Source organism: Plectropomus leopardus, chromosome 2 (genome assembly GCF_008729295.1).
Source record: "Plectropomus leopardus isolate mb chromosome 2, YSFRI_Pleo_2.0, whole genome shotgun sequence".
Taxonomy (NCBI): Eukaryota; Metazoa; Chordata; class Actinopteri; order Perciformes; family Serranidae; genus Plectropomus; species Plectropomus leopardus.
The window spans coordinates 24,757,692-24,785,592 of NC_056464.1; the positions used below are offsets into that span (position 1 = coordinate 24,757,692).

General features: G+C 37.2%; 1 protein-coding gene across 1 annotated transcript; it reads left to right on the forward strand.

The window, feature by feature from the left end:
* Nucleotides 1-1,100: 1,100 nt before the first annotated feature.
* LOC121957469 (calcium/calmodulin-dependent 3',5'-cyclic nucleotide phosphodiesterase 1B-like) lies at nucleotides 1,101-20,186 on the forward strand. The gene is given in 15 exon segments (XM_042506049.1): nucleotides 1,101-1,304; nucleotides 3,332-3,445; nucleotides 7,230-7,412; nucleotides 7,857-7,923; nucleotides 8,057-8,173; nucleotides 8,544-8,684; nucleotides 9,545-9,645; nucleotides 12,061-12,186; nucleotides 15,278-15,379; nucleotides 15,576-15,696; nucleotides 17,957-18,038; nucleotides 18,228-18,345; nucleotides 19,168-19,304; nucleotides 19,697-19,751; nucleotides 19,753-20,186. Coding segments are annotated over 15 exon segments (1,557 nt in total). The 5' UTR covers nucleotides 1,101-1,251; the 3' UTR covers nucleotides 19,793-20,186.
* Nucleotides 20,187-27,901: the final 7,715 nt, after the last annotated feature.

Consider the following 27,901-nt stretch of genomic DNA (forward strand, 5'->3'; position numbering starts at 1 on the left):
TCTGGCATTTTGTTTATTCTCTTTCTCCTCACTGCTTTTTGGAACAGCTCAAAGTGACACAGGAGACAAAGAATCAAACATTGTGATGTTACTTCTCTTCATTTTTGCAATATGTTGAGCCATGTCAAAGAGCATGGGAGCATGGGAGTCAGTCTGACCCAGCAGCCAAAGCAGGACAAGCAAGGAGGGAGGCGGATGACAGGCAGGGGGTTTTCCCATGTAAGCCACATCATCACAGAGCTCTCACAATACTCTATAAATAAAGACTCGTAACGGTTTTAGGACATCAGACTATGAAATTTTTTAGGGACGACTCTCATTGTCTTGTCTGATCTTGTAGGTTTCTGTGCTTTCCTTTTTTGGTGTCTCAGCCGACAGAAAACTGCTTTTACTCCTCAGAAAACACACTGACATTTATTGATGTGGCAATTTCAATGAAAATATTTTGACTCAGCTGTTAAAGTAAATTATTGACACGCTTTTTATTATGATTTGGGCCTCTAAGCTGTTGATTGAAGCTGGCTCTGTCACTGCAGGTTTTGTATCTTCTATAAAAAGGAAGTCGGAACACCATGTTTATTTTTTTTTAATCATAATGAATTCTGTGAATCAGCGAGAACGTAGTGGTGGGAAAAAAAGGCAACCTGTCAAAACAGTCAAAGAAAATTTATTTACAGTGTAAGAGTGCCTGTTTTTTTCACCTCTCCTGTTTTCTGTGCACAGCAGTATCAAGAACAGCATTTAACCTATCGGGCTGTTGTGGGTGGCTTTCGAGGACAAGCTTTGTTTATGTATTTTGGTTCGGGTGACTCTGGTGGGGTTTCTGTGAAAGACTCTCTGTGTGGTTCCCTAATTTGCGGCTGCGGTGGAAAATTCTCATTTGGGATTTGAGTACACGCGGCTTGAAAGCCTCGCAGTCAACACTTCATCAGTGAGTGAGGTCAACTCACTCGCACTTCACACAACGGGTGTACACATATACACAAACACTCAGTCACTGACAAAGACACACACATACACACTGACACAGTTTGGGCCTGCCCAACCAATCAGAGTGAAGTGGAGTAGGTCCCCCCAGAAGTGGGTGGGAGAGCTGGTGAAACAGAAGTCTGTCTCAGGACACACAAAGTTTGCGTTGGTGGTTTGGAGAACTTTTCTGCTTACAACTTCTCTGCAATCATTTTCTTTTTTTGTCCTTTTATTGTTTTTTATTGAACTCTGGGGTCCATTGGGGCACAGCTTGAACGTGGAATGGCTGAACTGGTGCGAATCCGTAAGAAACGGCTACAGATCCCCATCTCTAGGTAAGACAGGGGGTTCAGGATCAGTACAGATGATATCATAGTTCAGTCTTTCTGTGATTGCATAAATACGGCTGGAGGACTTTTCCAAACATGCATCTTTAATTTTATATGATTGATTGTTGTTGGGTGCAGTAAGGCTATCTGGATCACACTTTGAAATTTGTTGTTTTGCAGTAATGGAAATATGTGAGTCAAAATCCACCCTGTGCTGCACACTGATGAGAGATAACGCATCGGCCGTCTGCTGTTTTTCTGACACATTTTAACTGCAGATCAACGCAAAAGCAAACAAAAGAAGTTTAATCTTACCTTAAAAAGTCTTCTTCTCAAAAAGAGTGCTGCTTGATTGTGGTGGATTTGACAGATTTTATGCATTCATCAAGATTTTCTCAGACTATACTTGGCAGCATGAAAGCTTGTCACTCTAAGTGGCTGTGTGAACACTCATCTCAGTCATGCTTATGCTGTGGGAGGATGAGGTGCTGCAGAGGGTGATGGGTCATGTGGTTTTGTTTTGGTTAACACATTGATGTATTAGTGCGTGGTTCAGAGCTTAACACCTTGTTTGGTGATTTTGCATCATGACAGCTAATATTTGCTGGTGTTGACTCATAGGACTTTTCAGATGATATGAGATATGATGTGATGTTTAAGTTTTCGTTTTCTTCCTTTTTCTCAATTAAATCTATGCAGACAAAAATCTATTGAGAGATTTGTGCTGACAAAGCTGATACCATTCAAACTCTTCTACACTGCAACTCATAAGTAAGACACTATGCAGCGTGTAGATTCAACAAAGCCTGAGCCAAAGGAGGATTTGTCATTTCTCTCTATAAACACAGTTTCATGAGTGCACTTGACAAGTAATTTCCTGTAAACGTGCTGTCAGGGACTCTTCTACTGCGAACAGTTGAAACAAAAAGGCTGTGTTATCACGAAAGATTACTTGAGATTGAAAGAGCAGTGGCATTCAGATGCATGCTATTTTTATGACTCAACAGCTTTTGAAAGCCCTTGCCAGCGTGATAAACACTTGAAAAGCTGTGAGCGTCTCATCCCCAGGAGCTGGCTCTGCGGTGTGGCCTGGCGCAGTTTGGGCACAATCATTCTAGTCACCGCAGCGTAGACACCAAAATGTTTTAGAGAAATAATCTTTGGAACAAATATGATATCAAATCAAATGGGTTTTTCTTTTCAATGCTCACAGAGAAAAAAATCCAATCAGAGTAGAGAGATTCTTCTATAAACGGAGTATGAGATTTTTCATCAGAGCTGTTTTATGTGATGACAGCTTTTGGATTTATTACCGTGATGAGATTACATTAACACGCTGCAGGTGGGTTACACTGAAGGTGACATGTGATCCAAGCATTTGCTTTTTATTACACTGCAGGAGATTAATTTTGTTCCACCAACTCTCTATCATAATTCGATTAAAAGTTTCAAATTGAGCAACATGTTCTCAGACAAGATCAGAATGAGGCCAAGCTTTAAAAACTCCAAAACATCATTTTTCACGGAGTTTACTTTGACAAAATGTGGGTTACATAAGACCTCAACCATGGGAAGTTTTCCTCTCATGGAAAATTTGGCACTAATGATGCCCTTTTGCCACTGGCTCTCTTTGGACAGCTTGGCATTTAAATCACTTCCAAATGAACTCTTTCCTTTCATGATGATTTCTCAACTTGTTAAAGCACTCCTCAGACCTTGTCTCACTCCCTCGAGACAATGACAAGTGCTGTCAATTTCTAGAGCTGTGTTTTGAAAGCTTGTAAGTCCCATTTTGTTATAACTGTCTGTTCTTTTGGAGCTCTAATTTTTTTTGTCTGTACCCGCTGTGATTTAATGTGAAGTCTTTGATGCTCAACTGCCATAGCCTTCAATCATTTGCACGCCAATATTACCTTTCTGGGATTGTTGTTTTGAGAGGTAAAAACTTCAGTTCCAGTACTTTCAAAAAAGGGGCATCTGCTATTTTATTTTGTTGCAGTCACATCCAAATAAATGATTGTTTTTCCTTCCAGGCTAAGGAGCATGCTGAAGCAGCTGGAGGAGAAAGATGTCGACTTTGAAGAAATCAAAAAGAATCTGGATTTCACAGCATCGTTACTGGAGGCAGTTTACCTCGATGGATCAAGGTAGGATAATGAAGAATAATGCGATGTTGACATTTTCAGCTGAGTAGAATTTTTATACAAGCTCTTTTACCTCCTTAAGAAAACAGTTCATTTCTTTAAACTTACATAGTAAAGGTCCAAAAGAATGATGAGAACTAATATCATCCCATTACTGTATTAATGCTCACTTATTATTAGCGGGGTTACAGTGGACTGGAGCTCATCCCAGCTCACAGTGGGCAAGAAGTGGGGTGCACCCTGAACAGACTGCTGATCACAGGGCCAACCCTGTTGGCCTGTTGTATGAAATGTGCTTTACAAATAAAGCTACCTTGCCTAACACATACAGACAGACAACCATTTGCAGGTTGTGGGAGAAAACCAGAGCACCTGGGGGTTGTGAGGTGAAGCCTTATCCAAAACTACTTTTTCTTTTTGTTTATTTGAAAATAATTATTGACAGTACAAAAACAGTGGTGTTTGGACTGCTTTCCTTTTCTCTTCAAATCACCCACTAAGGCCATAAATATCAAATTAACACTTATTATGAGGTGTCAAAATGCACGTAACATCACATGGTATCATAGAGTGCATTTAGTAATTTTACACCTATCACTATTGTTATATGACATGCATTTGTTATTGCTGTGCATCTCTCCCCCTCTCGACCTTTCTTTTTTGTCATTATTGTAATTTAATTGTTATTTCTGACATCTATTGCACATTTGTCTGTCCTAGAAGAGGGATCCCTCCTCAGGCGCTCTTCCTGAATTTACTCCCATTTTTTTCTCCAGTTACAGGTTTTTTGGGGGAGTTTTTCCTTAGGCAATGTGAGGGTCTAAGGACAGAGGGATGTCGTATGCTGTAAATCCCCCTGAGACAAACTGTGTTTTGTGATAATAGGCTTTTTGAAGTCACTTTTAGAATTTCAAGAAAAAAGTCAATATTAACTCTTATTGCTTTGTTCTTTGTTCTTTAACATTTAGTTCAGAATTTAATGTTGATTTCCCAATGTAATGGCAACAGAACAATGACAAAACTGCATTTAAATTGGTTTGCTATTAGCCTAGCTTTCACCATGTAATTCTGCTTGCTTCCGGATATGATCCTATGGGAAAAATGACGGCGTGATTTACAGCACAAATGGAAGAAACCATTGCACAACAAAAGCAGGAGGGGAACTGTGCTGTTTGTTTGGTCCAATACTAGCTATCCACAGAAAATAATTAATTTTGTAGTAAACAAGTGATTTTGAAGTTGTCATTATTGTTTACAGTAGTAATGTAAATGGCAGGGAGTGGAAAGGGTCCTGTAGAATAGCATCACTGGATCAACATTCAGGTTGGCATAATTTTATGTTAAGTCCATTGATTTATAGGTCGACCTGCTTGTTACAGTAACTGTGAAAGTTACTGTAGCGCATTTGAAATGAATGTCACATTATTTGAGCATTTATTGTAATTAATGCTCAAATAATATTAATATTAATACCAATACTACTACTACTACTACTACTACTAATAATAATAATAATAATAATAATAATAATTTATTTGAATTAATTTGATCATTTGATCCTGTATTTTGAGTTATTTCTCAAAGCACTTGAATGTAGGTGATTCACGACAAACAGAATCCAAAGCAATGGTCAAAATCAAGTAACGCTAGATTTCTTATGTTTTAAAACAAGTTAATTATGACTGTCTAAAATACTTATAAAATTACTTAACCTTCTCAGTGAAAATACTTTTTTCTTCTCTCTTCAATTCTGTGTGTGTTGATGATGATGTTCAGTATTGATTGCAGGTCTATCGATAGTTGCTAAGCTCTGAGGGAAAGGGAAAACAATCAATCCCAGTAGTCTTCACTGTCACTGGCTGACAGTGGTGTCAACGTTAATACTACTTGGAGACGCTAGAATGAAAAGTTGAATACTTGTAGCTTCCCACTTTAACTAATGTGTTGCTAATGTGACACATAATCACTGTAAACAATCAGGATTTATGTCTAATGTCACAGAACATTTTATAGAAATTGACATATAGTGATCAATATTGTCAAAACTGGTACAATATTTCTTCAGCATCCTTAAAAGTTTTATTTTTCTTAATCCTCCTCTGAAATAACGGCCCTTGCACTCAGAGCCTTATCATTGTCAGACCAGTAGCCAATGGGTTCAAAGACTGAGGGACTGATTTGGTTTTAATGTAGTTTATTGGATCTCTTACACAGAGCATGCCACTGTATGATGGCAGTTAACCAGACAATATCCTATCATACAAGTGGCATGCTCTATGTAAGAGATCCAATAAACTACATTAAAACCAAATCAATCCCTCAGTCTTTGAACCCATTGGCTACTGGTCTGACAATGATAAGGCTCTGAGTGCAAGGGCCGTTATTTCAGAGGGTCTTATGTAGCCAGTGGATATCGATTTCACTATAATACATCCATGGTGGATATCCGCACAACTTCCTCTTTTACAGGCTGTGCTACAATTTTCTTATATTATTATTTTCCCAATGATGGCTAAGGCATGGCCTACCCTGCTCACTCTCTGATTGGCTAGTGCTCACCACCTTTGATGATTGGGTTGGTTAAGTTTAGGCAGGGGTGGATGTAACTGCCTCTCATCATCGGGTTAATTATTTCTTTTTGGGCTGTTGATCCTGGTTCTGTTTCCTATGGGTAACAGTAGTAATCTGAGAGGCGGAACTAATCACCGCTACGCGAGTGTTCCGCCCGGAATTAATTATACGAACACCTGCTGAGCGTGGCGCCAAAATACGTCAGAAAACGGAACAGAGACAGCTAAGCAAATAATAAACATGTAAACAGATAAACATAGAAGGAAGAATACAAGGACAAGAACAGACAAGGATGATTTAGCCCCTCTGAAAGGATAAGCAGCCTATGAGGTTTGTTGATTGTCGTTCATGTTTGTTAAAATGTTTGCAATAACTGAGTTTTAGCAATTTCACATGCTAGGTGGGCTCGGTGTATGTAATTTTAAAGTGCAGAGAAAAATGTTTTTACAAGTGAATAATCACTTAAAGGCAAGCTATGAGTTCATTCATTGTTTTATTTATTGAATTTTGTTTTTTTTTCTCTCTGTTTAATTCAGTTCTGGTGTTGGGTTGGTTTTGAATACTAAACCCAGTTTTTTAATGAAGATCGTGTGCCTGTTCTTGGAGGGTGCTACAGTGAGATTAGTTAGAGTTGGGGCACCAATGTCAGGAAAAGCCAATCAGAAGCAAACTAGGAAAAGAAAACTCTTGCACTGGTCACTTTAGTTAATTTTTTTAAACATGTACATGGATGCAGATGAATCAAAGAAAAGTACTAAAAGTTAAATCATAGTCAGACGATAGCCAGTGGGTTGCGAGATTACATTTTAGCCAATGCATTCTGCCTCTTTTGCTCTCCACACAGACTGATTACCTGCTACTCAAATGTGATTGGTCATTACTGCTAAGGCTGCAAACAGGAACCAGACTTGGATCTGAAAATCTAATACAGATACTGCATACCTATGCATATATGTTTATAGAGATAGACACTTAATTGTTTACTCTTTTGAGTAATGAATTGAGATTTTGTGTAAACTTACTGTTGCTGACAGTAATGGATCTTAAATGGATTGACTGGAAGTTTTTATAATTGATAAATACAGTGCAGTGCAATAGGGACTGATTTTGGACACTGCGACTGATCCTGCAGTGCTTGAATCCAGTCTTTGTCTATCACTATGTGTTTTAATAACATATGTCTTAACAGTCACTGTTTGTGTGTTGTCTCTCTCAGACAGTGTCTGGAATCTGAAGATGACCTTCAGCAGCTGCAGTCAGATGGCGTGCCGTCAGAGGTCACCGATTGGCTGGCGTCCACCTTCACACAGAGGGTTCGACGGCCTGTACGACGCTCAGACGAGAAGCCGAAGTTTCGCAGCATTGTGCATGCAGTGCAAGCTGGAATATTTGTGGAGAGGTGAAATAACACTAATTTTAATGTCTATTTCAGCATTTTAAGGTTATGATCATTTAGAGGAGGCCTGTATGATTTGTCTGTAACAATGCAGCTGGTGCTGAAAAGAACCATGCAGCTATATGTTTTATTTATGAGACTTATATGCAATAAAATAGGTTAACTATAATCTCATACCATAAAACTCCCATTGTAAATGACTGATCTCCACGTCTGCACTATAAGTCTAATATAAGCTCATACAGTATTGTTACCATCACAGCCACAGAAAACACAGACAGCTGCACTGGACTGTGAAACATTAGCCTTCTTTTCTCTTTAAAACATCCTTCCAAACGGGAAAGGGACTTTGGAGGATTTATATAAACAGCTCCTGAGACGAGTTCGCTGCACAGTGTCAACATCTGAACTTTAACTGAACTCAACATAAACATTGCATTATTTCAGGATGTTCAAGAGGGCCTACACAGCAGCCATGCCAGACCAACCTGCAGCGGTCGTAAACTGCCTCAGAGTAAGCCTCCACTAATCATAAATCTCTCTGTGCGTCATGTGTTTGTGCAATAAATCGGACATCACATAAGGGATCGTATATACACCACAAGTATGCATCAATAACGCACACACTTTCTCCTCCTTCTCCTCAGGATGTTGACCGCTGGAGCTTTGACGTGTTTGCTCTGAACTCAGCCAGCTCTGATCACGCTTTACGAACTCTGTTCTTTGAGCTGATCACCAGATATGGCCTCAACAGCCGCTTTAAGGTCTTTTAACTTTGGATTTCTTTGCATTGCACTTCACATACAATATGTTACAACAGGAATGCAAGACTGTCAGTGCTTTAGATGAAATATCTTACAGCAATATGATCATTACTGTCCTTGTAGCCTCTGCTTCTGTGGGAAATGTGTGTTATAATTTCAGATATAATCAGGCATATGGGTTTTATTATCAATTTGGAACAATGCATTGCCAAGTTATGTGTTCAAATCACATGCATCATACCGTCAGTCCTAACCCTGTTTTTATTTCAACATTCAGGCTGTTTTGGCTTTTATTGTTGACGCAAACTTTGCGAACCATGGATTTTCAAACAAGACTTTGACTTTAATGATCATGTTCTGCACTTTGCAGATCCCCATCTCGTGCCTGACAGAGTTCCTGTCTGCGCTGGAGAGAGGATACTGCAAACACAGCAACCCGTACCACAGCCACGTTCATGCTGCTGATGTGACGCAGACGCTGCACTGCCTGCTACTGCGCTCTGGACTCGTGGTACACTGGGCTGACTTTATTACTTTTATTTTTTGTCCTGCATAACTTTCTATTTCTGTCATTTCCAGGAGAGACTGTCTGAAATTGTGCACCATTGTTTTACAATTAATCAATCAATCAATCAAACTTTATTTATATAGCACTTTTGATACAAAAAAATATTGTAGCACAAAGTGCTTTACAAACCAACAGAGTAACGTCATATAAAAGAAAATACAACCCGCCACCCCACCATCCACCCCTCACCCTGCATAAGGTTAAACATTAATCTACATCTACATTAATAAAACTAGGTAACAACAGGCATTATCAACTGAGGAAACACTGTCTCAGATGAGGAAACACTGGAGGTATCAGGAAAGATTAAGAATAACAATTAAAAGATTGTATAAAGATAATGCAAAATAAATACAAATAATTAATTGAATAAATAACTATTTAAATAGATAAAATTAAATGGCATTGTGTCACCCTTCTCCATGATGATCTGCTTTTCACTCTGCCTTTCATTGTGACCTTTTGGAAAAACTATATACTTTCCTTTTCAACATGATTGGACAAAATATGGTATTAATTAGGGCCCACACACCAAAACACCACTAAATAACTAATAGAATCAAAGGCCAACTATTGCTCCACCTCATGTCACCTCTGCCAAAAATTTGCTTGAACACACTATGAAGACTACAACCAGCAATCAGCTGTCCATTGTTTTTCCTTTATTTTAAAAACATTACTTAACATCACTCTTTTAGGGACTATGATATATATAGTATAGTATACTATAGACAGTATGTGCACCCTGAGATCTATACAGTATGTTTTTATATCGATTTGTTCTGTCTCTTGTGTCTTGAAAGCACTGGCTGTCGGAGCTTGAGGTGATGGCATCACTGTTTGCTGCCGCCATCCATGACTATGAACACACGGGAACCACAAACAACTTTCACATCCACACAAAGTAAGGCTTTTTTTTTTAAACTTACTATCTTAACCCTGTCTTATAAAAATCAAGCTATAGCCTATATATATTGCTGCATCCTGTTTTGACATTTTTAAGTAGTCAGCAAATGTAGGAATAGTAAGGTAGTGTTTCTTTTTGCTGCAATTTTAGGCAGAGTGGAGGGAGAGAGGGAGAGCGCTGTAATGCAAACACATCTCCATGGAGGGAATGCAGTATTTTTAGATGCCGATTTTCCACATAGGAGAGCTAAAGAACGCAGTCTCTTGGCACCCATCATCATCATCATCATGCTTTATTTTGGGAATAATTATTGTCCACCCCGAATATATCTCCTCAGAGTCAAACACTCACCTCCTATAGGCTAGAAAAATTGGCTGTTTTAACATAAGTGTTGTTTCTTATCTCATGAAGAACACTGGCTATGGTCAGCTCCAGAGAAGTATCAAAAACAAAAACTTTCAAACCAACCTCCAGCAGAATGCATTTCCCCGGTGTCCACCTGTGTGCTCCAAAAACTGAACATTTTGCCAAAATATGACTAAATAAACAGCTTCATGTTGTGTTGCATGGGGCTCTTCACAGCTCTGATGCTCTGATTGAAGCTGTGTAAACTCCTGCAGGACTAGACTGAAATTCATTTGAAGTTTCAGTCCACCAAAAAAAAAAATTTTTTTCCCCAAAATAGTCGAAGTACAATTTTTTAAAAAGCCTTTATTTTATTTGTTTGTATGTCCTGTAACAGTTTATGTCATGGTTACTGTATAGTTTCCTACGATATCCTGAAAAGGTAGGCAGTAATTATAATATATCTCTACACTGAAGGGGTCACACCCCTTCAAATATTTAAATATGCCCCAAATGCTCTTCCTAAAATATTAATTAAAAAAAATAAAGAAAAACAATTGCCACAAAAAGCCGCCATGCACTAGCATCCAAAATAACCATTAGTTCCCAAAATTGAAGCCAAAACATCTCGATTGTTCCCTGGTGGCTGGCTGCAGGTCATAAACCCTGCCCTCTCTGTGTTAGTTATGTTATATTATTGGATGTACTTGGGCCAAACTGAAACATCAAAGTCAAACTTTTTTTTTTGCCAAAGATGGTGTCTGTCATTTTAGGTAGTTCTTATCACCCTGATGTTTTTTCAAGTGTTCATTTTTCTGCCAAGTTTAGTTATAATTCGATACATGATGGGTTTGACGTCACGATTGACGGCAGTGTGGGCCAGTTGGTGTGCTCGTGATCAGTGCAGTTGCTTGCAATTAGTTAAAAGAGTGGGCGGGAAATCAATACTCCAGTGCAAGTTGGTAGTGGCTGCATGCAAGTTATTTTGTCTTCATTTTGGTTATTTTGTCCATCTTCATATACAGCCACTGATCAGAGCACAGCAGCTCAGCAGACTTTCGAAATATGTCAACAGGCAAGCATGCAATTTCTTAGAGAAAGAAGAATAAAGTTTCCATTAATACAATTTTATGATAAAAATTTAAAATATATATTTAATATAGTTTAAATTGAGCAATTCTTTAAGGGAAATTTCTCTGGAAATCAATGACTCCTTATAAACTTAACATAATATACATAAATAAATGTACATAATTAAAAACATCATTTAAGAAAATCATAGGAGACAAGGTAGATTACTTCCTTGTTTAGTCCATGTTGATCAGTTTTTTAATAGTTTGTTCCTCCCTCAGGGGATGGAGAATCTTTTTAATTCACGTTCAGTATAATTACAGGCAAAGTACAAAGTTTTAACCAGGACTCTATATCCCCGGAAATTAAAGGTATTTGAAAATTACGGATCCATAAAATGAAGTGGCACTTGAGGTTTTCTTTCCACCGTGGAATGTTGTAAGAATCATTATTTAAAACCATTGTAATCATCATGAATTCAAGCTGGCTGCGGCCACTCTCTCTCTGTGGAGGAAACTATAAACTTTTAACAGCCCCCAAAAGACTATTTTAACACAGCTGAACATTTTCTTTGAAGGCATTTTCAAAAGTGTTTTATTTTATGTTTGGTTTTACAAATAATCACTAATTGGAAAACTTTTCATAGCGTACTTTGTTACCATTTCAACAGTCTAATATAGCAGATTATGCAAATTAGAGGACACTGGATTCCTGATTGAGAAATCAGTTAATTAACTTGCTATATTGAGTCATTAATACCCACATGGTGCCAATTTTTATCACACCCCACTCCCTCCTCAGTACTTCAAATTCATCGTTTTGGACCTACAGTAATAGAGCTTAAATTATTCCCCGAGGAGTCTCTTTTTATCTCGTCCTCACCTCTTCCTCCCCTCACCACGACAGAAATGTACAGCTACACTTTAATGCACACTCACACTCTGTAAACTCTCTATCTCTCTCTTCTCTGTGCCGATCTTCTCCTCTGTCTGCCAGGTCAGAGTTTGCATTGATCTACAATGATCGGTCGGTACAGGAGAGCCATCACTTGAGTGCAGCGTTTCGCCTGCTGCAGGACGACCAAATGAACATCTTCACAAATTTGACCAGAGAGGAATGGATGTAAGATGACTATGGTTACTATCTAAAACTGTGTAGTTTGTTATTGTTTCAGTTAGAAACACTTTATGTAACATATTCACTTATTTCAAGGAAGTCACATTTTGTGGAAAATAGTTACACAGTTTTGGCAGAAAAGAGCTCTGAAGGAATCAGAGCAACAAATCAATCCAGTGCTTCTTTCTACAGCCAATGCACGGCAGCTCACTGCAGGCTGTATTTTGCCACTAGTCAGTCAATTTTCAGTATCATTCCTCTTAAGAGGCTCGTAGTGGCCGCAAGTTATCAGCAGAATCATGTAGCAAAACCATAGAGCTAAAGGCTTTCCAGAGAAATGTTTAATTTCATTTTTAACCAAGCATCTGCATATTTTTCCATACCTGATATGTTACGATCCACTAAAGTAAGGCACAAATAGAGATGAATAAATACCTGTTTAATTGTCTTTGTCAACATCTTGAAGGAAGCCGTAGCCACCTGGTGCAAGTGCGCTGCATGTAATGTCTAGAGGGGCTGCAACCATCTCCAGCAGGTGCTTGGAGGGGATTTGTAACATACTGAGTGCATCTTTCTAGTTCTCATTATGATTTTTGTAGTTTATTTTTGATTTTGTATTTCCTGTTGACTAATGGTCAAATGAGGTTTTTCAACACAGCGACAATGAAATCTGGTTCTTTTGGCCATCTAAATCATTGATCATTCATTATGATTCTGTGTTTTGCACCAGTATTCAGACCAGAGAGAAATCCATCATAGACTAGGCAGAGATTACTAAAATGAACCCAACAGGTCAGGGTGCATTTTAAGCAAATGGTATGATGAGCTCCTTTTGTGGGGAAAACCCAGCCTGATCTCCACCTACATAACTACATAGCTGAGTGTGAGCAAACTTTCTGTTTTTGTTGAAGGGCATACTGAGAACTAACTTGCTGAAAAAGAAAGAGATTAGAAAAGTTAGCCAACAACCTTCACGTTTTGTACACCAACAAGACGAAAATAAGGCAAAACAAGGCAAGTTTATTTATATCGCACCACTCAGACACAAGGAAATTCAAAGTGCTTCACAAGGGCGCAATAAAACATTAAATATGAGAAAATAATGACACTTTCTGCAAGGAGAGAGTACAAGCAGAGGTAACCATTGACAAAATCCAAGATTTTTTTAAAAGGATAAATTTGGCAATAAATGCCTTTTTTCTTTTTCTTATTGTCAAGTAATCTTAATGAAAGACATGCGTATCTTTGTATATATTCCTTTATGCCTTTGACCTCCGTTGTCCAAAAATGGTTAAAAACACATTAATGAGGCTCAAAGTTACACTGTTTTGAACCTACATGATCATGGCCACTGTAGTTTATTTTGCATTCATCCCACATAAACTGTCTTCCTGATGTACCGTTTATACTCACAAAAGCACCAAATGTGTATTAATCCGCAGCTGAAAATAGTTCCAAACAAATGAGCTATTCATACCTGTTGGAGTAATTTTTGGTAAAACTACAGCGCCTTGCTGTTTTATTCATTCATTATCTGTAACCACTTATCCTGGTTCAGGGTCGTGGGGGGCTTGAGTCTGACACATTAGCCCTTTTTACACAGAGATCACACTATAGGGTCTCTACTGAATCCCTTCTTTCTGCCGCCTTTGGATTTTGACACAGAACCAAATAATGGCAGCATCATGCCGCTCCACTGAGTGGTTTTAGACAGCATGCCGACATCGCAAAATCAAAAGAGCCTCTAGTGTGACATATTTACTGTGCGTTTCAGTAGCTCTTTATAAATAATAGCGATAGCATAACATAGCAATAACAATCATTTACCGTCTCTGTTACATGGCAATCGATCTCGTCCTCTCCTCAGAGGTTATGGAGCTCCTGAATATCATTGTTTTCCTAATTTGCAGTTGCCGTGGTTGTTCTTTGAGTTAACTGCTTACTTCTTTTACGTGCTTTTCAAATCTCCTGTCACCTTTCCCGCCCATGTCAGTTTGGGTCTTTTCACAAAATTTCTTGACAGTAAGGAAAACATAGAACAATGGAAGCTTTATTGTTTGATATATACATAAGTGGTTAAGTGGTGTAGTTGTATTGGTGGATTTTAAATGGCTACAGAGTGAGATATTGCAATAGAGAGAGGGCAATTTTCTGTCCAGCACAAATCAAATGTCCTTAAATGAGATTTTGAGTCCTTACCAGCAACAAGGACACTCCTCTAGCTGTTACTGACCTCTGCCCTCTTACGATAAAATGTCTCAGTTAGGAATCAATAAAGGATCATGTTACTATTTTCATTTTGTGACTCACTCACTAATCAGCAGAGGGATAGTGAATGAGTCACTGTGTGCTTCCTCTACAGTAAGTGACAATCAGAGATGCCCTCAGTGGGCTAAAATCATTGTATTTTATCTTGAACTTGAACTATGTGATATGCAATGTACATAATCAAAAGTAAAAAACTCAATTATAGTCAATGAGTATTTGCATCATTGGTATTGGCACTGGAGGTAACACAATGTCTCTATCTAACACAGTGTAATACATTCAGTCCACCTACCAGTTTTTTTTTTTACTTATGATCTAACACTGAGGTATTATCCTCAACAAAGATTTTTTTTTTTTGATGTATGAACATAGTAGATGATTGCAGGTTTAGAAAGCAAACTTTATTATGTTAAATTTGTGTTTCTGTGACCTTCAAAGGGCCAGAAAATAGCTGTGTGTCAATCAACCCGAGTCCCCCCATATATATTTTTATGAGTGTAAACAATCCATTTTTGCACTGAAACACAGTTTTTGATGAGAAAATATTCCAAGATTTTTATACTCATGGAGGCCACTGCATCTTACATCATAGACACAGTATGTGACTGTTTTCATTCATGGGAGCGCTCTGCAGATATCGCCAAAGATAAACAGCGGCAGCATTTTATGTTGTGGGCTTTTCTAGCAGTCACCGTTACCATGGGAACAAGAAAACCCATCAGGAAATCTAAAAAGGTTACCCCTCTGAGTCTGCTGTTATACTCAGCACAGTCACTTCCTATAATGCAAGGTCAACTGGTAAACTGTGTGTGTTTGTTTTTGTTTATAGGGAGCTGCGATCACTTGTTATAGAGATGGTGCTGTCCACAGACATGTCCTCGCACCTACTTCAAGTCAAAGGGATGAAATCCTGTCTGCAACAACAAGAACGGTAATATACTGTGCCGCTTGTTCACGCTGTGGCGCACAATCAAGAGGTCATAAAAAAATGCTCAGAGCAGATTCAGTTGATTCAAACATCCTGCACAAAGAGACACATTGGTGTCATGCTGGCTGGTGTCAGGTCTGCTTTTTTTTCTGAGAACACAACAACAAAAACAAGAAGTGCATCATGTTTTCTCTGACAGGATTGACAAGCCCAGAGCGCTGTCTCTGTTACTCCACACGGCTGACATAAGCCATCCATCCAAGCCCTGGGCACTGCACTCTCGCTGGACCAAAGCGCTGATGGAGGAGTTTTTCAGGCAGGTAGGAGTTCTAATAGACCCGAACTGACAATGTGACTCTTTCTCTGCTTCTCTTCTCTTCCTCTGAGCTCAAGCATTAGCATTATCAGACTTATATTATTGTGTTATGATATGCTCAAACACAACAGAAAATAAGATAGTTATAAGGCATACTTGTCGAAGGAATAGCTGGGGAATGCGGGTTTGCTGTATTGGCTCTGTTCAAAGGTAACAAAGGTAAAAAAAAAAAAACCTTAAAAGCCAAGAAATATGTTGCCTCAAAACCAACTGTAAAACAGCAACTTGTAATTTTGAACTTTGGTTCTCTATGAATTAAACAAAGGAGAATCATTGTGTTAATTACTGAAAGTATCCCATCCTAGAAAATTGACATGCGGTAAAGAAATTTGCATTAGTTGACTGCACTTCAAAACAGAATGGCTGTTTCTTTATGTAATTGAAACAAGATATTGACATTGTACATTTCTGCAAACTATGAATATGTTACATACATTTCATATATAGCTGTTATGTTCAAACTTTACATCAAGTTTCGCATCTTATTTTATGTTGTGACAAGGCTGTGGTTATCGTGTTGTTATGTTTGGGCAAAAAAACAAAAAAAAAAAACACTTGTTGAGATTTTTAAAAAAAAAACTTAAATTACTCACTACATTTTTTTAAATGCTAATTTATAACAGTGATGCATAACTCATAAGAATATTATTAAGAATAATAATTATCACTACATTGTAAGTGAAATTTAGGGAAAAAAAGAAGCAGTTCACTGCAGCTACAATGCTGTCTCAGTGTTATTGCATGATTACAAATTCTGGATTCTGAAGTCTGAATATTTGAGTGTTTTTATTTTAGTGTTTTTCAGAGTACTTTGCTGAAAAAAAAATATTTTAAACGAGGCACAATATTGACAAAAACAAAGCAAAACACTGGTTTAGACCATCATGTGAGGACATGGAATTTATAAAAAAAATTACTTAAAAGCTAGTAAAAAAATAAACAAGAAAGATTAAAGATTAATCTTATTGTGTACAACTTAGAATTTTGAGTTATTTTGTTGTTTTTATCTCAGTAATTTTAGTTAGTATTGTCAAGTAAGTCTGTGAGTGTGGATATCAGATCTTACATGTAACACTCACTGAAGTGTTGTAGGGAGAAGTATTACCTCCTATAGGCTCAGATCATTTCAGCTCTGTTCTTTCATGTTCTACGTACGTTACTCTTTTCTGACAGGTTGGTCTGTTATCATCTGTGCATGACTGATGTGTCAAAAGGTTGGATGCCTAATATCAGCTCTGCAGTTTTGTAAATGACTCATAGGAGCCTGAAAGGCAGAGTGGGAAACCTTCAAAGAGGTTTATGACGTCAGAGCTAAAGAAAACCAAATAAATAGCACCTCAGGTATGAAGCGGAGACAGTCAGAGAGAGGAAAGTCTCTTTGAAAGTTTATTGAACGTGTAGTTTGCGTACTTGAAGCGACACTAGATCTTACAAGCTCAGACTTTGCACAAGATTTAAGTCTTAAAAAAAAAAATCCAGTGTGAATCGATTATGCCAGATATGTCCCAAAACATTTAACCTTGTTGAAATGATGATGTTGGTTTTTTAAATACTCCCAGACCTCACAAAAAAACTGACCATACAAGTTATTCTTGGCCTTTGGGAACAATATGTGTCACAAAATGATTAAGCTAAAAAAGGAAAAAAGGACAGTGAAAGTTTAGTATTTTAAGTACAAAAACAATGCTGATTTCATTAGAAGGCTAAGATTAGCCTCTTTCTCACAGTGTATCACTTACATGTTTTTATTTTCTCAGCTCAGCAAGGGATGCAGTCATCCAGTCAGGTGTCAGGAGGAAAAACTCTCAATCTCATGTTCTTAAAAACTACGCCCACTGACTGCAAGATATTAGCTGGAGAATTGTGAAGCTGGCACTTTGACTGAGTGGATTTCTGATACATGCAGCAATAAGTGTATATGTGCTGTCATCCTCTCTACTCTAATTTCATCTCCTGGACTTGAAGAATAAATAGAATAGAGGAGGTGTTGGGCAGCCCTACACCGGAGAAGCTAATCCCTGAATAGGCTGTTTCATGTTGGCTGCGTTAAAAACACAGAAGCAGTGTATGATATTCTATGAACAATCTGAAAGCCTCAGGTGGCGAGTGAAAGTTGGAGTCAAATAACCTTTAAAAAGTTATTTTCAGTTGACGTGTGGGATGCCCTTTAAAATATCTTCTCTCTCTCTTTCTATCTTTGTGAGGGTGATAGAGAGGCGGAGCTCGGCCTTCCCTTCTCTCCTCTGTGTGATCGAAAAAGCACCCTGGTAGCCGAATCTCAGATTGGTAGGTCTCACAAAACACTACATTCTGTAAAATGATCAAGTTCCTATCCATACTCCTGTTTGGAGTCTTATAGCTTTAATCATTTGAATTTCAGCTGAATAACTACTATCCTGGTTTTAAAAAAAAAAATCATATTTCAACAGCTCTGAAACATTTTCTTTTCACGTGTTAATATTGTGACTTTTGCAGGTTTTATAGATTTTATTGTGTATCCGACATTCTCCCTGCTGACGGACATGGCCGAAAAGATTGTTATTCCTTTGGTGGAAGAGAACCCAGGTCCACCAGACCCCTGCAACAGACACAGGTAACACACAGGGAAGGAGTGATATTTTTGAAAAAGTATATTTTTTGGTTGGTTATTCAGTTGGTTTGGTTTTGGCGAAAAAGACTTGAAACCATGCATTGAGAGAGCTGCATATGGCACCCCTTTTTTTTTCTCTCATACTATACTATGACCTTTTTTTGACATGCAATACAATAACCTTTTAAAGACTTTTTCCCAACATGCTGTACTAAGATTTCTTTTTCTCTTTTTTTGTGACTTTTGAAGGCATGATATAGCCTAGTATAAACTTTTTTTATGACATGCTATACCATGACTTTCTTTGACATGTTAAGACATCTTAATGACTCTTTTTGGCATGCTATATTATGATATTTTAATGACTATTTTCTACCCTTTTAACATGCTATACTATGGCTTTTTATGACACAGGACCTGCTAACACAATAACAGTATATTTTGAAATGCAACACTATTCCTGTAACAGACATTTAGAGAGACAAAAACATGATTATTTAAAAGGATGAAAGGACAAAATTTGTAAAACAAAATTTAGTTCTATAGTACCTTATCATAATTTTAGAAAAGTATAGGAATAAAATAACATTTATAGCACAGGTAAGTTAAGTTAAGCGATTAGTTTTAATAATGGCTACATCTGGGACATATCTTAGTTCCTTAGGGGAAACTGATTCCATCAGTGGGCAGCATTATGGATAAAAGCTATTTCACCTCATTTGGAGTCAAGTGTGGGCACCAGCAACTGACCAGAAAGAAAGAAGGTAAGTAAGTAAAGCTGGGGGAGAAAAGTACAGCAATGACAGCACTGTTTTTTCTCAACAGTAATCTGTGGAAGGAGAGCTCCAGAGGTCTGCAGTGGAGTCTCGCTCATATCACCGCTGAGCTGGTGAGCTTCCGCTCCACTTGGACACGACACACCGAGGACAACAAGCTGAAATGGAAGGAGAGTGGCTCCAATGGTTTGTCATAATCTCATTCTATCATTCATGTAATTTGTGTACTGTATTCACTCTGTAAAGTCACAGCTATCACAGCATGGCTTAGCATTTAACATTCCTGCAAAATCATTATACTTTTCTGTCATTTTTTACAACAATTCAGAATTAAAATGATCACCCATAAGAAGTTTGACATCCTCTGCTAACACAGGATAAAAGATCTTTGTTCTAGATGTGTGACTTCTTTGGCAGACACAAAGCCACTCTGCTCCATAGATGTGCTCAGTGTCCCTGATTTGATTTGTTAACTGCATTCATTTCACAGTGATCTCATGAGGAGATTTACAGATATTATTTCCCATTCAGCTTAACAAAATTTTCCAATGCCTTTTCCAATCTCCTGTATCCTCCAGGATTTTCAGACCCCGGCGTAACAAAAGAGCCAAGATCCAGACAAGAGGAGCTGTCAAAAGTCCCTGCAAGACCCAACTACAGATACAAAACAGTAGACAGGACTCCATTTACGACATGTGTATGTGCTTTTGGTCATAGAATATCTACAGCAGTTAACTGAGGTGAATGCTGAGTCACTGTTTGTAACAAAACCACAATGCCTTCTTGTATAACGATTGAGGGAGCTATGGAGGAGGGAGAGTTTAAGGTACACATCATCTTCCCAAGGTAAGATGCAGTATATTCACAGAAATGTCCTGTTCCCATTTCAAGTTTAGTATACTGTGATTATTTAAATGAAAAGTGTACATGCTGGCCATGTCATACAGTATAGTGCATGTTATTAATTTAATTTGTCACTAAAACACCTGTAAGAAACATTTTACCTAAATAGTTTGACCTGTACACAAATCATTTAGCCATGCAATAAACATTTCAAGTATGCCAGTTTTTATATGAAGTATATTGATTCACATTAAGGCTGGACCTGTTATGTTGGAATATTGTTTCATGTTGTATTAAATGAAAACATATATCAGATTCAACTGCAAGGTCAAACAACCAAACCAGTTCCAAGTCTGCAAAATGTAGGTAGAGCACATTTAGTGGCTTATTCAGCAAACCAATAACAATAAAATACAAGCAGATTATGTTCTGCAATTTCAGAACTACAGTAATTAAAGAAGAGATGATGTTTACTGCACAAGAATTATTTACTCTGTTTGGATTTAGTTAGTCGACACATCACTACCAGGAAGGTGCTCATTAAGTTACACTTGTGCTGTTACAGCTGTACAGATCAGAGGAGTAATGTCTGCTTTTAAGCCAAAATAAGTGAGCATGGAAACATCAACCCAACCCAATCACCAGAATAAATGTACTGTTACTTTTTTGACATGATATATTGTAACATTTTTAACATTTTTATGTCATACTACTACTATGGCTTTTTTCCAATGCTGTACTAATGCCTTTTTTGACATCTCATCCTCTTTTTAATGACTTTATGATCTAATCTATATATATATATATATATATATATATATATATATATATATATATATATTGCCTTGACATCCTATACTTTTTTTTTTATAAAGAGACTGATTTTTTTTTATGACTCTTTTGGACATACAAAGTCATATGTCATATATAGAGCATGTCATGATATAGTAAGGATTTTTTATCCTATATCCTATGACTTATTTAGACTTGCAAAACTACGACACACATAACTTTTTATGACAAACTATTCTATGACTTTCTGACTTATTTCTGACACTGTACTGACTATTTTGCCATGAAATACTTTTTGAATGACAACTTCTGACATATACAATGACTTTTTTTATATGCTTTACTATGATTATTTATGATACCTAATGATGTTTATGGCATTGGTGAGATATAACATTTTTTTGACATTATTTACATTTGTAAAATTTTCTGACAAAAACTGTATTATGACTTATAATGATGATGAGCTATACTGTAAAGATTGTCTTTACTTGTTTGACATACAATCATTCAACTCTTGATATTCTGTACTATGACATTTTGATGTGCTATACTGAGACATGACTTTTTAGACATGGTTTTCTATATTTTTTTTAAATACTATACTACTGCATTTTTGAGGAACCATATGATGATTTTTTTTTAAGATATACTATATTTCACTGACATTTTAAAACATTTTTGAATGCCATACTATCCTATGACTTATTAATTTTTGGACAACAAATTATACTATGTTTATGATTTTTTGAGTGAACTACTATACTATGGCATTTTAGGGATATTTTGATCGACATACCAAACTGATGATTTTATGACATACTGTACTTAGACGTTTTGATGTTTTTTTGGAAAACATACTATACTATGAAATTGTGAATTTTGGAATGACTTTATTATGAAGTTTTCATGATTTTCATGTTGTGAAGTTTTAACAACATACTAAACTGAGGCTTTTTTTTTTTTTTTTTACATTTTTGACAACATACTATATAATGATGTTTTGATGACATTTTTGACATCATACTGTACTGACATTTGATGGCATTTTTGACATCGCACCATATGACATTTCGTGATATTTTTGACAACATACTATATTATGACATTTTTGTGGCATTTTTGACAACATACTATACTATGACCGTACAACATAGTATAGTGTATCGAAAAATGTCACAATATCACTTCTTGAAGCCACTAGAGTTCCAGTGTTGGGGGTCCCAGTGTTTGGGTTCACAGCGTTTGGGATCCCAGTGAACACTACTCCAGTTCCAGCGTTGAGGGTTACAGCAGTAGCCACACCCTCCATCCCTGCTTCCGGCTGAGCCGACACCGCAGCCTGTTCCACGCCTCGGGGTCAGGTGGTGTCTGCGAGGACCCCTGGCAGACGCCACACCCTCCATCCCTGCTCCACAACTCTGGTCACCTCCTAGGCCGATCGCTGTCCCTGCTACATGACTCCCATCAACGCCTGGGCCAACCTCCGTCCCTGCTCCACGACTCCGGTCGGGGTCTGAGCTGATCCCCGTCCTTGCTCCATGACTCTGGTTGCCGCCTGGGCTGATCCCCGTCCCTGCTCCGTGACTCTTGGCAGCTCCTGAGCCTGCTCCCATCCCTGCTCCACGCCTTCCGGCTGGGCCGAAGCCACAACCTGCTCCACGCCACCTTCCGGCATTGGGGGTCCCGGCAGACTCCCCGTCCCTGCTCCATGACTCCGGTCGGGAGCCTGGGCCGATCCCAGTCCTAGCTCCCTGAGTCCAGTTGGCGCCAGGGCTGACTCCAGTCCCAGTTCCTGTCCCTACACCCGCTCACCACAGCCACCTTTTGCTCCAGTTGGGCCGCAGCCATCCTCTGCTCCGGTTGGGCCGCAGCACACCCTGGTCCTGGTCCAGATCCAGTGGCCTCGCAGCCGCCCCCTGAGTTACTCAGCCTGCCTAGTTGCCCCCCCCCCCCCCCGAACTGCTGGACCTGCCTGGTTGGCAACTCTGTGTTCCCACTCGAACCTGTTTCCCCCTCGAACCTGTTTCTTCCCCTCAGTCCTGCCCTCTTGTTTTTCCCCAAACTTTCTCTGCCCTGCTTCCCTCCTCCAGGCCCCGTCCCCCCCCTGTATCGTTTAGACTTGTTTGGACTTTGAATGATGCAAAAACAGCCAAAAACACCATAATATCAAATGTTGGAAAAACGACCCAAAAAGCAAGGCTATAGTATGGCAAAAAAAGTCAGAAAATGACATTTCCCAAAAACATCTCAAAACAGTATAAAATAGTATGCTGAGACACACCATAGAATAGAATTTTTTACAAACAACCAATAAAAACATAATATGGCATGATGAAAAAATGACCCAAAAACCAAGGCTATAGTATGGTGAAAAACGTCAAAATGACATTTCCCAAAAACAGCTGAAATCAGCTAAAAAGAGCATAAATACGCTATGGCGTTTGTCGGAATGCCTAAAGTGTTGCAAAAATGGCCAAAAACACCATAATACCTAAAAAATGACTCAAAGAGCAAGGCTATAGTAAGGTGAAAAATTTCAAAAAATGACATTTCCCAAAAACAGCTGAAAACAGACTAAAGTAGCGTACCAAAACACGCCATACCATAGAATGTACTAAAAATGGCCAAAAAACGCAGAAATATGACATGTTGAAAAAATGAGCATGAAAAAGCACGGCTATAGTATGGCGAAAAATGGCAATAAATGACATGTCCAAAAACAACTTAAAACAGCAGAAAATCGCATTAAATAGCGTGTTAAGACATGCCATAGCAAAGAATGTTGCAAAAACACCATGATATGGCATGTTTAAAAAAAATTACACAAAAAGCAAGGCTATAGTATGGTGAAAAATGTCCATAAAAGAACTTTAACCAAAAACAGCTGAAAATCACATAAAACAGTGTGCCAAGACACGCAGTAGCATAGAATGTTGTAAAAACAGCCAAAAAAAGGTAATATGGCATGTTGGAAAAGTGACCCACAAAGCAATACTATAGTATGGCAAAAAATTTCAAAAAAAGACGTTTCCGAAAAACAACTGAAAACAGGATAAAATTCCATGCCAAGACACGTCATAGCATAGAATGTTACAAAAATAGCTAAAACCACCATAATATCGCATAATGGAAAAATGACCCAAAAAGCAAAGCTTAAATATGGCAAAAATGTCAAAATTTGACATGTCCCAAAAACACGCCAAAATCAGCTGAAAACACCCTTAAACAGCATAAAATAATGTGCTGAGACACACCATAGCATGAAAACGTGTAAAAATGGCAAAAAAGCACCATAATAAAGCATGTTGAAAAAATGACCGGAAAGGCAAGGCTATAGTATGGCAAAAATGTAAAAATTTGACTTTTCCCCAAAACAACCGAAAACACCTTAAAACAGCATAAAATAATGTGCTGAGACACACCATAGCTATAAAGCGAGGAAAAAATGGCAAAAAAACACCACAACATAGCATGTCCCAAAAAAACGACCAAAAAGAAAGGCTATAGTATTGCAAAAATGTCAAATTTGACATGTCCCAAAATCAGCTGAAAACACCTTCAAACAGCATAAATAAGCGTGCTAAGACATGTCATAGCATTAAAAGGTGTAGAAATAGCAAAAAACACCACAACATAGCATGTCGAAAAAATGACCAAAGAAGCAAGGCTATAGTATGGCAAAATTGTAAAAATTTGACATGTCCCAAAACACAATCAAAAAACACCTTAAAACAGCATCAAAAAATGACACAAACAACCAGAGACACGCTATAGCAGTTAAGAAAACGTTTTAAAAAGAAATGCAAAAAACACAATAATATAGCATGTCGAAAAAATGACAAAAAAGCAAGGCTATAGTATGGCAAAAATGTCAAAATTTGACATGTCCCAAAAACAATCAAAAACACCTTAAAATAGAATAAAAATAACGTGCTGAGACACACCATAGCATTAAAACATGCAAAAATGGCCAAAAACACAATAATTAGCATGTCGAAAAAAACAACCAAAAAAAGCAAGGCTATAGTATGGCAAAATTGTCAAAATTTGACATGTCCCAAAAAAAAGCTGAAAACACCTTAAAACAGCATAAAATAGCGTGCTAAGACATGTCGTAGCATTAAAATGTGTAGAAATAGCAAAAAACCCAATAATATAGCATGTCGAAAAAATGACCAAAAAAGCAAGGCTATAGTATGGCAAAAATGTCAAAATTTGACATGTCCCAAAAACTTAAAACAGCATAAAAAAAACACCTATAGCATTTAAAATAGAATGAAATAACGTGCTGAGACACACCATAGCATTAAAACATGCAAAAATGGCCAAAAAAGCACAATAAAAATATAGCATGTCGAAAAAAACAACCAAAAAAGCAAGGCTATAGTATGGAAAAAATGTCAAAAAATGACATTTCAAAATTTTCCCAAAAACAACCAAAAACACCTTAAAACAGCATAAAATAGCGTGCTAAGACACACCATAGCATTAAAACATGCAAAAACGACAAAAAAAACACAATAATATAGCATGTCGAAAAAATGACAAAAAAGCAAGGCTATAGTATGGCAAAATTGTCAAAATTTGACATGTCCCCAAAAACAGCTGAAAACACCTTAAAACAGCATAAAATAGCATGCTAAAACACATGCCGTAGTATTAAAACGTGTAGAAATAGCAAAAAAACATAATATAGCAGTCGAAAAAATGACCAAAAAAGCAAGGCTATAGTATGGCAAAAATGTCAAAAAAATGTAATTTCCCAAAAACAACCAAAAACACCTTAAAACAGCATAAAATAGCGTGCTAAGAGACATGTTGTAGCATTAAAACGTGTAGAAATAACAAAAAACACAATAATATAGCATGTCGAAAAAATGACAAAAAAGCAAGGCTATAGTATGGCAAAATGTCAAAAAATGACATTTCCCAAAAACAACCAAGAACACCTTAAAACAGCAGAAAATAGCATGCTAAGACACACCATAGCATTAAAACATGCAAAAACGACCAAAAACACAATAATATAGCATGTCGAAAAAATGACTAAAAAAGCAAGGCTATAGTATGGCAAAATTGTCAAAATTTGACATGTCCCCAAAAAAGCTGAAAACACCTTAAAACAGCATAAAATAGCATGCAAAACATGCCGTAGTATTAAAACGTGTAGAAATAGCAAAAAACACAATAATATAGCATGTCGAAAAAATGACCAAAAAAGCAAGGCTATAGTATGGCAAAATGTCAAAAAAAATGTAATTTCCCAAAAACAACCAAAAACACCTTAAAACAGCATAAAATAGCGTGCTAAGACATGTTGTAGCATTAAAACGTGTAGAAAAAATAGCAAAAAACACAATAATATAGCATGTCGAAAAAATGACCAAAAAAGCAAGGCTATAGTATGGCAAAATGTCAAAAAAATGTAATTTCCCAAAAACAACCAAAAACACCTTAAAACAGCAGAAAATAGCATGCTAAGACATGCCGTAGCATTAAAACGTGTAGAAATAGCAAAAAACACAATAATATAGCATGTCGAAAAAATGACCAAAAAAGCAAGGCTATAGTATGGCAAAATGTCAAAAAATGACATTTCCCAAAAACAACCAAAAACACCTTAAAACAGTATGAAATAAAATACTGGAGACACACCATAGCATTAAAACATGCAAAAAATGGCCAAAAAACACAATAATATAGCAAGTCGAAAAAATAACCAAACAGCAAGGCTATAGTATGGCAAAAATGTCAAAATATGACATGTCCCAAAAACAGCTGAAAAACACGTTAAAACAGCATAAAATAACGTGCTGAGAAACGCCATAGCATTAAAACGTGCAAAAATGGCAAAAAACACAATAATATAGCATGTCGAAAAAATGAACAAAAAGGCAAGGCTATAGTATGGCAAAAATGTCAAAATTTGACATGTCCCAAAAACATCAAAAACACCTTAAAATAGCATAAAATAACGTGCTGAGACACACCATAGCATTAAAACGTGGACAAAACGTGCAAAAAACACATAATATAGCATGTCCAAAAAAAAAACAACCTAAAAAGCAAGGCTATAGTATGGCAAAAATGTCAAAATTTGACATGTCCCAAAAAACAGCTGAAAACACCTTAAAACAGCATAAATAACGTGCTGAGACACACCATAGCATTAAAAAATGCAAAATAGCCAAAAACACAATAATATAGCATGTCGAAAAAATGAACAAAAAAGCAAGGCTATAGTATGGCAAAATTGTCAAAATTTGACATGTCCCAAAAAAGCTGAAAAACACCTTAAAACAACATAAAATAGCGTGCTAAGACATGCCATAGCATTAAAATGTGTAGAAATAGCAAAAAACACAATAATATAGCATGTCGAAAAAATGACCAAAAAAGCAAGGCTATAGTATGGCAAAAATGTCAAAATTTGACATGTCCCAAAAACATCAAAAACACCTTAAAATAGCATAAAATACGTGCTGAGACACACCATAGCATTAAAACGTGTGTACAAAACGTGCAAAAAACACCAATAATATAGCATGTCCAAAAAAACAACCAAAAAAGCAAGGCTATAGTATGGCTAAAAAAAATGTCAAAAATTTGACATGTCCCAAAAACAACAAAAACACCTTAAAACAGCATAAATAACGTACTGAGACACACCATAGCATTAAAACGTGTAAAAATAGCAAAAAAACACAATAATATAGCATGTCGAAAAAATGAAAAACGGCAAGGCTATAGTATGGCAAAATTGTAAAAATTTGACATGTCCAAAAACAAACAAAAACACCTTAAAACAGCATAAAATAACGTACTGAGACAACCATAGCATTAAAACGTGTAAGAAATAGCAAAAAACCCAATAATATAGCATGTCGAAAAAATGACCAAAAAAGCAAGGCTATAGTATGGCAAAAATGTCAAAATTTGACATGTCCCAAAAACAATCAAAAACACCTTAAAATAGCATAAAATAACGTGCTGAGACACACCATAGCATTAAAACATGCAAAAATGGCCAAAAACACAATAATTCAGCATGTCGAAAAAAACAAAAAAAAGCAAGGCTATAGTATGGCAAAATTGTCAAAATTTGACATGTCCCAAAAAAAGCTGAAAACACCTTAAAACAGCAT